Source organism: Argopecten irradians, chromosome 10 (genome assembly GCF_041381155.1).
Source record: "Argopecten irradians isolate NY chromosome 10, Ai_NY, whole genome shotgun sequence".
Lineage (NCBI taxonomy): Eukaryota > Metazoa > Mollusca > Bivalvia > Pectinida > Pectinidae > Argopecten > Argopecten irradians.
In genome coordinates, this window is record NC_091143.1 from 2331292 (window position 1) to 2346450 (window position 15159).

At 36.4% G+C, this 15159-nt stretch overlaps 1 protein-coding gene across 1 annotated transcript; it reads right to left on the reverse strand.

The window, feature by feature from the left end:
* Positions 1-88: 88 nt before the first annotated feature.
* Positions 89-14436, reverse strand: LOC138332889 (GTP-binding protein Rit2-like). Its single transcript, XM_069280892.1, has 5 exons — positions 14146-14436; positions 12558-12614; positions 4027-4100; positions 3538-3729; positions 89-3125 (listed from the first exon to the last, which is right to left on the reverse strand). Exons 1-5 carry the CDS (start codon positions 14240-14242, stop codon positions 2877-2879), a joined length of 669 nt encoding a protein of 222 aa, XP_069136993.1. The 5' UTR covers positions 14243-14436; the 3' UTR covers positions 89-2876.
* Positions 14437-15159: the final 723 nt, after the last annotated feature.

Below are 15159 nucleotides of genomic sequence, written 5' to 3' on the forward strand. Positions count from 1 at the left end.
GGCGCACGGCGCACGGCGGACGGCGCACGACGACGGACGAAACATGATGACTATAGGTCATCCTGACCCTTCGGGTCAGATGACTAAAATAAAATTATAGTTATGTATCGTAGTCTACAGAAAACTGGCATCCAAAAAAATAATGTAGAAATCATACAAAAAAGTAAGAGTTACATCCCTTACATCAGTACGAATATCCTGTAATTAACTCTGGAGCAGCACACCGCTCTGGATTTCCCAAATGGCCATTGTATTTCAAACATCACTGTGTTAATTCACCTTATCTTTAGGAATAACAGGAACTTTGTAACTATATTTTCATGACTAAAATCATAACTTGTAATATTAGACAATAGAAAGAAAAAAAAAAGAATTATAAAGCTGATCGATGTAAAGCTATAACATTACAATAATCATCAGGACAAAATATCACCATTTTACAATTGTATTTCGGCTATCATATTACTGCTAGCAATAATTCACACGCAGTAAAATTACATTTCATATCTTGTGTACATAGTATTTACTGTACATACACGTTTACCACATTTTACATCTCGTGTACATAGTACTTACTGTACATATACACATATACCACTTTTATATCCATCCTCGATACTTCAGAGTTATAATCACATAATTCTCTTTTCTGTCTTTGCATATTATAGATTTATCTGCCCTTGCTGGCAAGTAATGATTGAGACATCAACATTTAAATTCAAAGGAAGTATTGTCAACCGATTGTCCTTTAAAAAATGTGATATTACAATCCCATAAAAATAATAATTAACATTTAATAACAAGGGCAGATTACTCTGTAATATGCAAATGCCGAATGGGCAAGTATCGAGGATGATTTGCGACATATTTCTTTATACCATTATATGCTGAGAAGTCTGAGCTCAATACATAAAAAAGAGAAATATTGAAATCTGCGAGAAAAGATTATTTACTGCATAATTAAAATACTAAATCTTCTGAACAAGATCAATACGTACATAAAGCTATAACTATATACTTTCACAGGTTCATCCACACACAATAATTCACAGAAAAGGGTAAAGGAATGATAGAACAATAAAGCTGCTAGAGAAAGGCAATACTACGTTTATAAAGGAAGCCTTTTACATCACACATTGCCTAAAAAAGGTTTTTTGGGGGACAGCTTTTACTACTTAAAGATGCTCCACTGCTGACAAATGGTATTTTTACACTATCAAAAACAGGAGCAGACGATTTAGTATTTTTCTTCAGTTACAAAAGTTACTTCGTTTACACCATTACCACCATTGAAAAGTTTGAGCTTCTAATTTCACTTCAAATTAAAAATTTGAAAAATAATTAATTGCATCCTGAAAAAATTCAGTGGCACTATTTCCTATATGGAATACAAGTACTGATTGCGCATGCACCAAAGGTGAAATAAATTATTTTATGTTATTTTTGTGTTAATTAGGCATATATATACACAATTAAACACAAATTATTGTTCAAATAATGAATATCATTTATGCTCTGTCAGCGGTGGAGCATCTTTAAGTATATGGACAGATTAAAATCTGCTGGAATGGGTTATCTCATTATTGACCTTTCAAAATGGCATGTTATAGTGAATTATATCATACCTAGTTAACCATACTCGATAGTAAACATCACAAGAGACATTAAAGCATCTTACCTTCAAATTGGTCTTATTAATGCTTTTTTTCTCTTCTAAAGTTATTTCTTTTATAGAAAATGTTTGAAACTCATCGTTCTTCCTAATATAAAAACTAATAATTAATGACCTTCATTGGTAGAGGTCAAACTACCTATACTTATAGACAAGATACACAACGGTAAATCAGTTTAACATATTCATTAACAAAATTCTTTCATTTTCCAAAAAACACATAAATGTGAATTTCCACAAATAACCTCAATTTAATTGTAAAGCAAACAGACTTTGGTTAACACAACGAAGGGTAGATACCATGATGTACTGGCTATATAACCATTAACACACAACTTATCTCACAATCTGGTTACCAGGTCATGGTATACGTAACCATCAATTTAGAATTAGCAATTAGTTAACATCTTATCTGTTGTCACTTTTTTTATACTCTTTGTAAATGTGTGAGCATTTTCTATCACAGTTTTTCAAACTTTGTTCCAAACAAAATTAATAAATCAAGTGGGCCCTGATAAAATTTCATCTATTTTCATTTTGTTCATAATTGATAATTATTTGTTTAAATGGCATGAGGAGGAACACGCACACTTGCACAGTACAATATACAGTAAAACATTATCATAACCAACATGCTTACATCTAATCTAAGGTTATTTTCTGTTCACCTGAAGGTTTTTATAAGGTGTTTGTAATATCTGCTTATAGCGATTTCCTCAGTCCCCAGAGATATATTATAACCGTGTTTTACTGAATGTTATCTGTACATATATAACAATTTGTACAAACAACACACATTTCACTGTAGCTTACATCAAACTTATTTTTCTCAGAAAGTCTTCAACTCCCTCTCAACATTTACAATAATTAAACAAATTTTTCTACATTTAACAAAATTTAGAAAGTACAACTTTGGAATTTAGGAGATTGTTATGTCTACTATATCCCTCCATTCCAAAGATGTCCTTCCCATAGCTCCATCTCACTTTGTCCAACCTGACTAGAACTTCACACAAAATATTCGGCATCTTACTTACAGAATAGAGAACCTAAGCACTACCCTGACGACAGTATATAGCTATCCCACAGACGTTACTGAGCCTGTTAGCCAGTGATACCTATGGGCGGTAATAGCACTCTTTGTGATAACACTCAACCAGTCTGCTGAGGACGGACGATGTAGAAGGCAAATAAGGATCAAAACTCAGGTGTTGTGTGACCGTGACCCTTTTTTGAACACATTGAGACGACCAAACACAGAACCTAGACGCCGGAATCCTTTGGGTTTGCGTGTTGATTTGTTTTCGAGTTGCCAAGCATCAAGTTCTTTCTGTCTAATCTCCTGTACCAGTTTGTGGAACACATCGTCGACACATTTCCTCAGAACAGCTGATGTTTCAAAGAACGGACAATCTAGCTGCCTGGCCAAAGCTAATCCCTCTTCAACAGACACCTGTACAATGAATAATAATACGTTCCATTCATGATTCATTAACATGACAAGAATAAATATATCTTATATATATACTAACTTTCATGTTTTCCTGTCTCATGACAGTGATTGACTATAAACCAAATTTCATGATTACATATCAAGTAATTTAATTTCAGTATAAGAAGCTATTAAAGTTCTGCTGTGCTTGTAATTAAACAGATTTGTAGCAATCATTTTTTTCCAAATTCTATTCAACCACAAAACCTACACAGAATTCATTTGCAAACCAACATACCGTAGGTACATGTAGGTTTACATAATAAAATCTGTTCTTAATGTTTGTGATATTATATTCTATCCTGACCTTCATTGGTTTAAAGAATTAAATCTAGTGTTGGTACCATTTGTTCGTCCATCACAATATTCTTACCTTCCTCTTCTCCTCTAAGTCACACTTGTTGCCGGCAATGACAATGGGGATATCCTCCCTACATCGTACTCTGTTGATGAGTTTCTTGTAGGTTAGGACCTCGTCAAAGCTACGACGGTCGGTGATTGAGTAACAGATAATGAATCCCTCTCCTTTCCTCATGTACTGTTCTCTCATTGCATTGAACTCCGGCTGTCGTCAACAAGACACAACACATTAGGTTCATAACAATTCATCACAAATACATGTAACGAGAAGTGCAGTCTTCAGATTAGGTACATTCCTGAACTTTTAGATATATACAATATTGATTTAACTAATTTGTAAATGTTTGATAAGAAGATGTATGATGAGTTGTTCAGTTTTGCTAAATTTTAGTGTAACTAGAGAAAAAGCAGTTTTCCTAGAGAATTACTTTAATGCACAGTTTCTCCCCACTTTTATGTGTACATGTTGCTACTATCCTACAGGTATTTTGTGCTATCTCACCTGCCCAGCGGTATCAAGAATGTCAAGCTTGGCCGGTTCTCCATCAATCCGTGCCTGCTGTTGGTAAGAGTCCTCTAAGACAAAAAAACAAAAATATTGAAATCTCAACTTCAGGTTACATATGGTTTGATAGATTTACTTACTAAACCGATTAAAAATTAAAATGGAAAGGCTATTTTAGAAATTTGCTAGGTTTCGATGGTGAAATAAAGCCTGAGTGCCCGGAGAAAAACAGCAAGTCAAAAAGCAACAGCCCACATGGGATCTGAACCTGCGACCCAGAGGTTGAGGATTTGCGGTCAGGTCGTCTCAACCATACAGCCACCCCAAACAGATGTATTCCACATGTAGTAATAATCAGGAAGATATCTTGAACTTTGTTTATATGTCTTTGCTGACAATCTCGTTGTAATTCTTCAGAATGAGCAACAGTATTTGAATTATACAAAACCCTGAAATTTTCCCATTTTATTAATGAACCAAACTTTTGCCATATCAGCATCAGTTGTAGATCTGTTAGTTATACACTCAAACTAGACTGTTAACTGTATTTTCTGTGAGGAAATACTCAACTTGACGTCATATACAATGTACAAGAAAAATTGTCTGTGGAAAATACAATTAAATGATACAAAATAGTGTTGAACATGAGAACGCCCCCCAACACATGTATATGGTACAATTATAGACATGAAATGGAATACATTTGAAAACTAACACTGGATTTGAAATGTTGGAAAACCACAGATTCACCAGAGCTGAAAACTGTCCATTGTGGTAATACATTCCCATACATCTTCTATTACAGGGGTCATACAGGTACACTGTCACACAGCACGCACCTGGCCATGCTATCCCAGGCACCGGTAATTACTTCCCTTTAAAAACCTGGCCCCAATTTCTCCAACAGCATTTAAACAGACTTTCACTAATAGTAAGTCTAAAGTTGAGTCAAACAGATATGGTTATATTGGAATAAAACTAGTACATTAACTTGTTTATATGAAACCTTTGTATACAAAAGTCCTTTAAAATAAAACAATCATCTCTATAACAGTTTTTTTATACTCATATTTCCTGATTTTTTATCATCAATTATTATACCCAGGAAAACATTTTTAATAAGGATTAAATTAATATACAGATAAATTAAGATCTCAACCAGTCGGAAAGATGAGACAAGTTAATAAGAAAGGTAACACAAAGCGTGTACCTTATGTATAAAGTCATAAAAGTAGGTGTACATATTCATCACTTTGCATTTTATTTAAATTATATATTTGTGTACACTGTCCTGGGAATTATCTTACTAATTTAACAAAGTTTGAAAAATGTTTGTTTTCAATTTTAATCGCTTCATTTTACATCTTTACTTAAGTGCATCATGATTGGATGTGGTTTAATGGAGAAAAAGGACTACTGAGTCAATGCAAATAAACAGAAGAAAATTGGTCTTCTATTTCTGATGGAGCTTTATTTCTCTAAGACACAAAGCAGGGCATTGGTGTTAGCAATTTTGATATCAGAAGTTGTGTTTCCTCACTTAAGTCCCCAACAAAGTTTTAGTGTGGCTACCGTATTCGACCCAATATGGGCCCAGGGCGCTTACAAAAATGGATAAAAATGAAAAGGTGCTAATAAGTCAAAATTATTGCAAATATATACTGTTTTATGTAGTTTTGATCCTTATCTATATCTGGGCAATTGAAATTGAGGCCTCAAAAAGGGGGAGGGGCACTTATAGGGACATGGGGGCTTATTGGGTCGAACACAGTATTTATAATTAATAATGCAAAGCAAACAAACATGTAGATCGTAAGTATTTTAATTCAGTAATGATGTTTAGACATTTACATCCTGTTGGTTATCTAAAACATGGTGTTATTCTATAACTTTAAAATTCAGTACTATTTAGACAGCAGGAAAACTGATAACGGAACAGAAACATTTTGGTGCACTATCATTAACAATAGAAACCTCTAACTGTTAGTGTTAAACAGTTGACATTAGACATTTCATGAAACTGTCATATAAATTGTGTTTATCACTACAGTGATAAATGTTACCCGTGATAGACATCACCCACACGGTAAACTTTACAAAGACACAAAAGCTGTCGAAATATCAACAATACTAAACCCACAAGAATTCCAAGCTACTGTACTTAAATAAAGAGTCAAGGAGGAAATTTTAAAGGGCATTTGACACTTGAATGACCTTCAGGTAATTTCCATGACCAGAATAAAATGAGTAATGATCTTACTGGTGTTATTTTGTCTTTTTTTTCTGAATCACTCTATTTTTTTTTTACTAAGTGACCTTTTATCTCTCATTGCTGGTGGCATGTTAAGAAAATCAGTGGCTTTTGAAACTATAAGTTTTTTTGTACTTTGTTGTGTTCTACTGGGGTGATGATCTTTTCCCAGTGATCTCATCACATCGGCTCGGGAACGAACCATGAGAAAAGTTACAATCTTTTTAAGTGTCGTCTGAAGTTAAATGGCATTCCAATATTGCTCATGCAGACAGAATCTATATAGCCTTGCACTGACTAATATAATTATGATACGATAAGTTCAGCTTTTAGAATTGTCAACTCCTCATCTTGTGTCATAAAATGACTGTTTCTACATGTATGTCCCTCACTGTACCAGATCAGACACACACCAATGAAATAGTAGGACAGACAGTTAGTTATATAGCTATTTATAGTGTGTTTTGTTTTTATCTGTAATATTAATTGTCGCTTCAAAACATGGGTTAGCCCAGTACATGTAAGTCTTGTTTATATTGTATCGCTACCCATAACAATACATGCGATTGATTTTACACTTCGCTTTAATTTTGTTTTGTTTGTGGATTATAAAGTTTACAGAAGGGAGACAACATGTACTCAACTCTGTTAACCGAATCCAGTCAACTGCTACAGTTGGTCATGGTAAAACAAAAACTATCTAATTCCAACCATGAACAATCCGAAGTCTCAATGTTATGAAGTTTTTCTGTCGGTCCCTTGAACTTCGATACATCCAGGTTTGACTGTATTTGAGTCAGTTACATAAAATTTATATTCTTCATGCACCAACATTGTTACATAAAATTTATATTCTTCATGCACCAACATTGAAGTGTGTGGTGAGATATTTAATTAAAAGTTCACAAGATTAAACTTTTGGTGGGTGTATAAGTCTCTATATAGGAAGTTCACACTATCTCCCAACAACAAACTAGTCATATCCTCACGAGGATCCTCACAGTCACACCGCTAGCTACCAACCGAAATAGCCAGATGACAAGTCAAAGTTCGGGACCGTGTAGTTGTGTATCTATTAATGTGGTAAAGTTAACGAGCTGCATCTTCACTCAGGATGTTTGACTTACAGTTACTTCCTATTTAACCTTAAAACATCAGAACAATGAAATTAACACCAACAGTATAATATTATAAAACAGTAATAAAAACAACTAAGAGGGCAACTAACTGCAACCAGTTCTTAACAGTTGCTTTTTATTTATCTGGTTAAATTGCACTACCTAAAACATTACTCTTACCACAATAAACAGAAATCATGCCCCCATCTTTGATGTAATTTGAAAGACACAAAATATGACAGGACCAGCGATATTCCTCTCTCCCATTTCATGGCACCGGCAAGGATAGCGATATCCCCCTCTCCCATTTCATGGCCAAGCAGGGATAGCGATATCCCCCTCTCCCATTTCATGGCCAAGCAGGGATAGCGATATCCCCCTCTCCCATTTCATGGCCAAGCAGGGATAGCGATATCCCCCTCTCCCATTTCATGGCCAAGCAGGGATAGGGATATCCCCCTCTCCCATTTCATGGCACTGGCAGGGATAGGGATATCCCCCTCTCCCATTTCATGGCACTGGCAGGGATAGGGATATCCCCCTCTCCCATTTCATGGCACTGGCAGGGATAGCGATATCCCCCTCTCCCATTTCATGGCACTGGCAGGGATAGGGATATCCCCCTCTCCCATTTCATGGCACTGGCAGGGATAGCGATATCCCCCTCTCCCATTTCATGGCCAAGCAGGGATAGGGATATCCCCCTCTCCCATTTCATGGCACTGGCAGGGATAGCGATATCCCCCTCTCCCATTTCATGGCACTGGCAGGGATAGGGATATCCCCCTCTCCCATTTCATGGCACTGGCAGGGATAGCGATATCCCCCTCTCCCATTTCATGGCACTGGCAGGGATAGCGATATCCCCCTCTCCCATTTCATGGCACTGGCAGGGATAGCGATATCCTCCTCTCCCATTTCATGGCACTGGCAGGGATAGGGATATCCCCCTCTCCCATTTCATGGCACTGGCAGGGATAGCGATATCCCCCTCTCCCCATTTCATGGCACTGGCAGGGATAGCGATATCCCCCTCTCCCATTTCATGGCACTGGCAGGGATAGGGATATCCCCCTCTCCCATTTCATGGCACTGGCAGGGATAGCGATATCCCCCTCTCCCATTTCATGGCACTGGCAGGGATAGCGATATCCCCCTCTCCCATTTCATGGCACTGGCAGGGATAGCGATATCCCCCTCTCCCATTTCATGGCACTGGCAGGGATAGCGATATCCCCCTCTCCCATTTCATGGCACTGGCAGGGATAGCGATATCCCCCTCTCCCATTTCATGGCACTGGCAGGGATAGCGATATCCCCCTCTCCCATTTCATGGCACTGGCAGGGATAGCGATATCCCCCTCTCCCATTTCATGGCACTGGCAGGGATAGCGATATCCCCCTCTCCCATTTCATGGCACTGGCAGGGATAGCGATATCCCCCTCTCCCATTTCATGGCACTGGCAGGGATAGCGATATCCCCCTCTCCCATTTCATGGCACTGGCAGGGATAGGGATATCCCCCTCTCCCATTTCATGGCACTGGCAGGGATAGGGATATCCCCCTCTCCCATTTCATGGCACTGGCAGGATAGGGATATCCCCCTCTCCCATTTCATGGCACTGGCAGGGATAGCGATATCCCCCTCTCCCATTTATGGCACTGGCAGGGATAGTGATATCCACCTCTCCCATTTCATGGCCAAGCAGGGATAGCGATATCCCCCTCTCCCATTTCATGGCACTGGCAGGGATAGCGATATCCCCCTCTCCCATTTCATGGCACTGGCAGGGATAGTGATATCCACCTCTCCCATTTCATGGCCAAGCAGGGATATAGGAATTCTATTATGTTATTCACATATGATCTCTTCAATATGTTAATACTGCAAACTGGTACATTAAAGTATCAAGTTTCATAAGTCTAAACCAATATCAAAAACATTAAAACAAGAACTGGTAATTTCCAAGATGACCTTTGTTTTGTAAAGCTATAATCTAAATAATGAACATACTTTGTTTGGTAGACCAAACACCAATGATTGGTTAAAGAGGGATGTTGCAACATTATAAATGGTATTTACAGGGCAACAACTCCTTATTATTAATGTGGAAGCTTCAACTATATATCATCATTAACTAATCTATATTTGATAACAAGTAGAATTTTAAATATGATCTCATACTTAGATAATGTAAAGACCTGAGATATATCAACACAAAGTACCAGTAAATAAATCATCAATACATATTTTAACATTTTTGAGTGTCTAAATGGCGGTGGAGCAATTTTCAATCCTTAATTCCCATCATTTTCTAGTCTGCAACTCCATTTTATTTTCACAGGAAATTCTGGACCAAATAAAAAATGTTTTCTTATATACCTAATCCATTAAATGAATTTCCAGGTAATAATAATGCCCAGTACACAGCCATGGGAAATTCCAATCAACTATACTCTCAAGTACGGGGTGAGTGAGAAGGCAGCACAAGGGAATTAATGATAACAAAACATTTTACCTACCAAGTCAAACAGAGACACAAATCTCTCATAAGGAATGTGGGGACAAAAACTGAAAATTCCCAAACAAATTAACAATGTTAATTGTATACACAACAGTTTCTCTTTACACCTACTACGCCATGTCCATAGAAAGTCGGTGAACCGTCAAACATTTTACGATAACTAGATGGGTAATGCTGGAGCTATTCTTCTGTATTTATACTGAAATAAGAGTACACCTTAAGCCAGTGTATATATACATTGATTTAGTCACACAAAAGTAGATCCATGGTCCATGTTAAACTGCGTGTTTTAAGGCTGTAGATATCAAATTAAAATATTGACAAGAAAGCTATCAACTGCTTCCGACATGTATATTGAACAGCATACACTATAGGTACCATAGTACTGTACAAACACTCACAGGATGGGATATTCACAGCAAATAACTTTATCCAATGTATTGGAGAGCACAAAATCAATGTAAAAACACTTGAAAACATAAATTATTTTTTATGCAAATATTCACATCCAACTCTTTGAGGCGATATATATGCTTGCATTTCCCTCTGATGGTGACAAGGTTGACTACCCTGAAAACCAGGATAGGAGAATAAGCCGATATTTCCTGAACACTAATATATGTAGTTGGTAACAATGTTAACATGTTGAACAATAAATTTCTTGAAATCTAACGATAATGCTTTTGTTTAGAAAAATTGTTCAGGCTGACACAGGTTTACGATAAACTGCATCTTCCGTAAAACTGTAAATGTTCAAAAGATTTTTTTCTCCATGCTTAAAGTTACGCAATCTATAAATTTTAATTAATTATATGATATGTGGTTTGACTGTTTCTGATAGAAAAATCCTGGATAAAATATCCTGATTCAGGTAAGCCAAGGTAAGCCAAATCCTAGTTTGGATACTAGTCGGTTTCAAATACAAATTCAAATCCAGTGATTGTAACATCAAAATATCAAGTTGAAATTAACGGAAAGAAGGACTAATCAACAGTAATACCGTATTTTCCCTAATGAGGGCGCCAGGCGCAGGTAAATGGCTTAGGGTGCAGCGTTATTTGAGACCATTTTTAGATGGGTTTTTTTCTGAAACAGACTATAGTCATCTTGCTTTTAGTTTCATATTATTCTGAAACTTACTATAACCAACTTATGTTTTGAAGTAAAGTAATTATTGAAATTACATAATAATGAAGAAATGTATGCACCAGAAGTATTAATATTGGTTAAATATGTCTGTTTCATGGAATTTTGGCATTTCATGCTAGCCTGTTTGTTTACCATGCGAACACAAAATGGTGGACGGTGCTTTCGATCGCTACTTTCGTTTTGTGGCAGATGGGAAATACTGACAAGAGCACACAATAAAATGCTTAGAAATGATAACATTCCTGTTATTTAGGAATCTTTATAATAGATATACAGTAAGTATTCATAAAACCTGTATAGACATCGCTAAAATGTTGTTGCCAGTTAGTCTTCATCCATACACGTGTGTGTGGCATTCAAGTGACACGTTTTGTTTTGAACATGGTGTTCTCGCTGTTTTTATGTGTAAACACTTGAAAAAGATGTCCTAAGTTGCTCAATGCAATAAATTTATAGCTGATCGGATATCTGTTAAGCATCAAATTAGCGTCTGCAAAGACAAATAGTCACAATCTGGCACAAAAATTGTATGAAATTGGTTGATTTTTTTCAGCAAAAAACGTGGGGGCGCCCTTATTAGAGAAGGCGCTCTTAATAGGGAAAATACGGTAATAGTGTTGACTTGTTATCTTGACATTTCTTTTTTAGAATACAGTAGCTGGATCATTTGGTATTGAAAATGTTGGCTGGATGGAGATCCAGATTAGACAGGTACTCAGAAGATAGGTGTATCTAAGACAACACAGGGTATGACTTAAAAGAAGATATCTATAATATAGAATAGAAAAGTTCCTATAGCTGTACATGTGACTCAGGTGATTGACTTTAGAAGGATCTGTATAGGGCAAAGATCCAGATTTAAATAAAGACTCAGAGTAGATGTTCTGATCTAGTGAGGTAACCATGTACATCAGACAGTATTAGTCCCTACATATCCCAGTCAGTGATACAGTGGTTCAAAGTGGACAGGTTCTGGTCTAGTGAGGTAACCATGTACATCAGACAGTATTACGTTCATATCCCGCTCAGTGATACAGTGGTTCAGAGTAGACAAGTTCTGGTCTAGTAAGGTAACCATGTACATCAGACAGTATTACGTTCATATCCCAGTCAGTGATACAGTGGTTCAGAGTAGACAAGTTCTGGTCTAGTAAGGTAACCATGTACATCAGACAGTATTACATACATATCCCGCTCAGTGATACAGTGGTTAAGGGTAGACAGGTTCTGGTCTAGTAATAAGGTAACCAGATATATCAGACAGTATTAATTACGTACATATCCCAGTCAGTGATACAGTGGTTCAGAGTAGACAGGTTCTGGTCTAGTAATAAGGTAACCAGATATATCAGACAGTATTACGTTCATATCCCAGTCAGTGATACAGTGGTTCAGAGTAGACAGGTTCTGGTCTAGTAATAAGGTAACCAGATATATCAGACAGTATTACGTTCATATCCCCGTCAGTGATTAGCAGACTTACCTATTGTAGGATCGTGGTATTCCAAAAATCTGTGACACACAAATTGGATCACCAGAGCTGTGAAGAAATATGACAAGAATTCAGTTTATACTCCAAATACACACTAATAATGCTCATGGCCATATTGGCTACAATCTTGATAAACATGATTTTATCTATATATATATATACACATTAATTTTGAAAAGGATTGAAAACATTTTACCACAGGACAATGAGATTAACATCAATAATTCTCTTCAATTAAGTAATCATTTCAAACATTTTTCAATAAACATGAAGAGTTAAAAGTTACTAAACTTTGCCATTTACTTGTGTTAGTACATCTAATTAATGTAGTATCAAATAGATTGTAAGTTTGCATGATTTTTCATATGAAGTTTCAGGAAAGTTATACAATCAAGTTTGCATGTTTATAAATGAAATATTAGTTATAAAGTGTCCAACCTACAGAAAAATCTAATGTTTTTTATACATACATATTACACATAAAAAAATATATCTAAATTCATTTACTAAATAATTATTATTGTATATGCCAAGTGCTTTATCTTAGATTGTATACTGGGTATAAAGTGTATCATGAATAAGGATAATCTTGATGACAATAGCAATATCAATAAACAAAGTTAACAAGTTTAAAATCAGACATTATACACATGTAATTGCCAGCTGGCATACCGTATCTTGGATATAAGGATCCTGGAGTAACAAAATATTTGGTGAATCATAGAATGCAAGCAAATGATTATTGCTTTAAGTAGCATGGAAGCTATTATCATGACAACCTTGAAATATTTTATTAAAATTTGAAACAGATTCAAGTCACCTTTAAGAGATAAATTGTTACTTTTCTATTTTTGCATATGTAAACCGAAAGAATGGTTCATTTGCATAAGTAGCAGGGAGATTATATACAACACCAGGCACTTAAAGTTTGATCAACCATTAGTCCATGTATTAATGTACCTTTTAATGACCGTGACAGTCATAATGTGTGCAATATCTGATATATTGAATATTTGAAATTCCATGTAACTATAATTTGCTCTTTGCGCTGAAATTTACAGTTTAGTATGGATATACCTATTTCTCACATTGGTAAACACTTTAACAGTTTACAAATGGATGGTCCACACAATAACAAAGACAACACACCTAGATTGCAGACAGAATCTAAGGCCTTGTTTTATATAACTAGGCCATTCTAACACTTAGATTTACTCAAACATATCTGGGTCTTGTTTCTCTCAGATAAGATGCATACGTAAATTAGACCAAGTTTTACCCGGCATTGTTTTCTGTCGACAATACACACAGTGATGAGATGATATATTTACTGCCGTATTGTTCGCGTGTTCTGACAGCCAGCCATGCACCTGGAGGGTACATACGTCACAGAATTATCATCAACTTTCTAGCTCGCTCGTCAGAAGTAAACAACCGCAGGCTCGTTTTATCGTCTTTTGTTTCGGACCTAGATGGTTTGAATTATTGTGGTTTGACATTTCTTACATTACTTACGAACATTTCAATGTACAAGATAAACAAAACAACGAATACAAGATAGTGAATATCTCCAACTTACCACTTTTCCCTACACCACCATCACCCAAGATGACAACTTTGTAATCTCGGACCCCGTTTGATTTGGAAACTGCTGAACTTGATTCCGATGTCGACATTTCAAATCCACTTTGTCATTTCCAGACTGGAGATAGGCCTTAGTCGTCGATCTCAATTTCTGACGTCCACTACTCAAGTGCGAATATCGATTGTAAATAAACGTCAATCGTTTCAACACAACTTTATATGACAAGGCCCCTTACTAAAAATAAACACAAGGTACCGTCGACGGTGAGAGATATGAGTCATGTGCGTGTTTGTAAACATGGACGCGACTGGCTAGCACGTTTTGCTACGATAGTTTTGATTGGTTAGTTGGTGTTCTACTCTTGACTAAGTTATGTTCCAGCTCCAATAAACACACCAGTACACATCACATGCTCCCTAGTACTATACGAGTAAACGATAACACTACCGTGTTTTCCTCACTCGACTTCGTATTTCTAAGAAAGCAATGAGTAAGTGATGATAAAGCATGTAGAAAAATAAAATTTCTAACCAAGATGTATTAATTTGAAAACATTTAAGCCGGGGAAAGAAAACCAGTCTAAATGCGTTCCGTACGTGGCCTTCCAAAAGTTCTTACATATTATATATATATATTTATCCTGCAACTGTCCCACATACTGACCGATAACTACTGCCGGATAAACTTGTGCTTTATCCGTCAATACGAATGCTTTATCCGTCAATACGATCACGTGAATTTGTTCCATATCTGACGGAACTTTTTCTAACTTGACCCAGAACTAGAACCTTCCGGTGAATGGAACGTCATTCAGTCCCGCTAAAACGTGACGTCACATTCACCGGAATGACGTCATTTTTACGCTATCGAAAATCTCGTATGGCGGTGTCGTCTTTTTCTTGGCTCATGGCAAAGGTATGTATTGCAAAATAATTCTTTAATAGGTATTTATTGGGTTTTTTTGAGTGTTTTTATTTTGTTTGAGCGATGTATCATACTGAAGAGAAT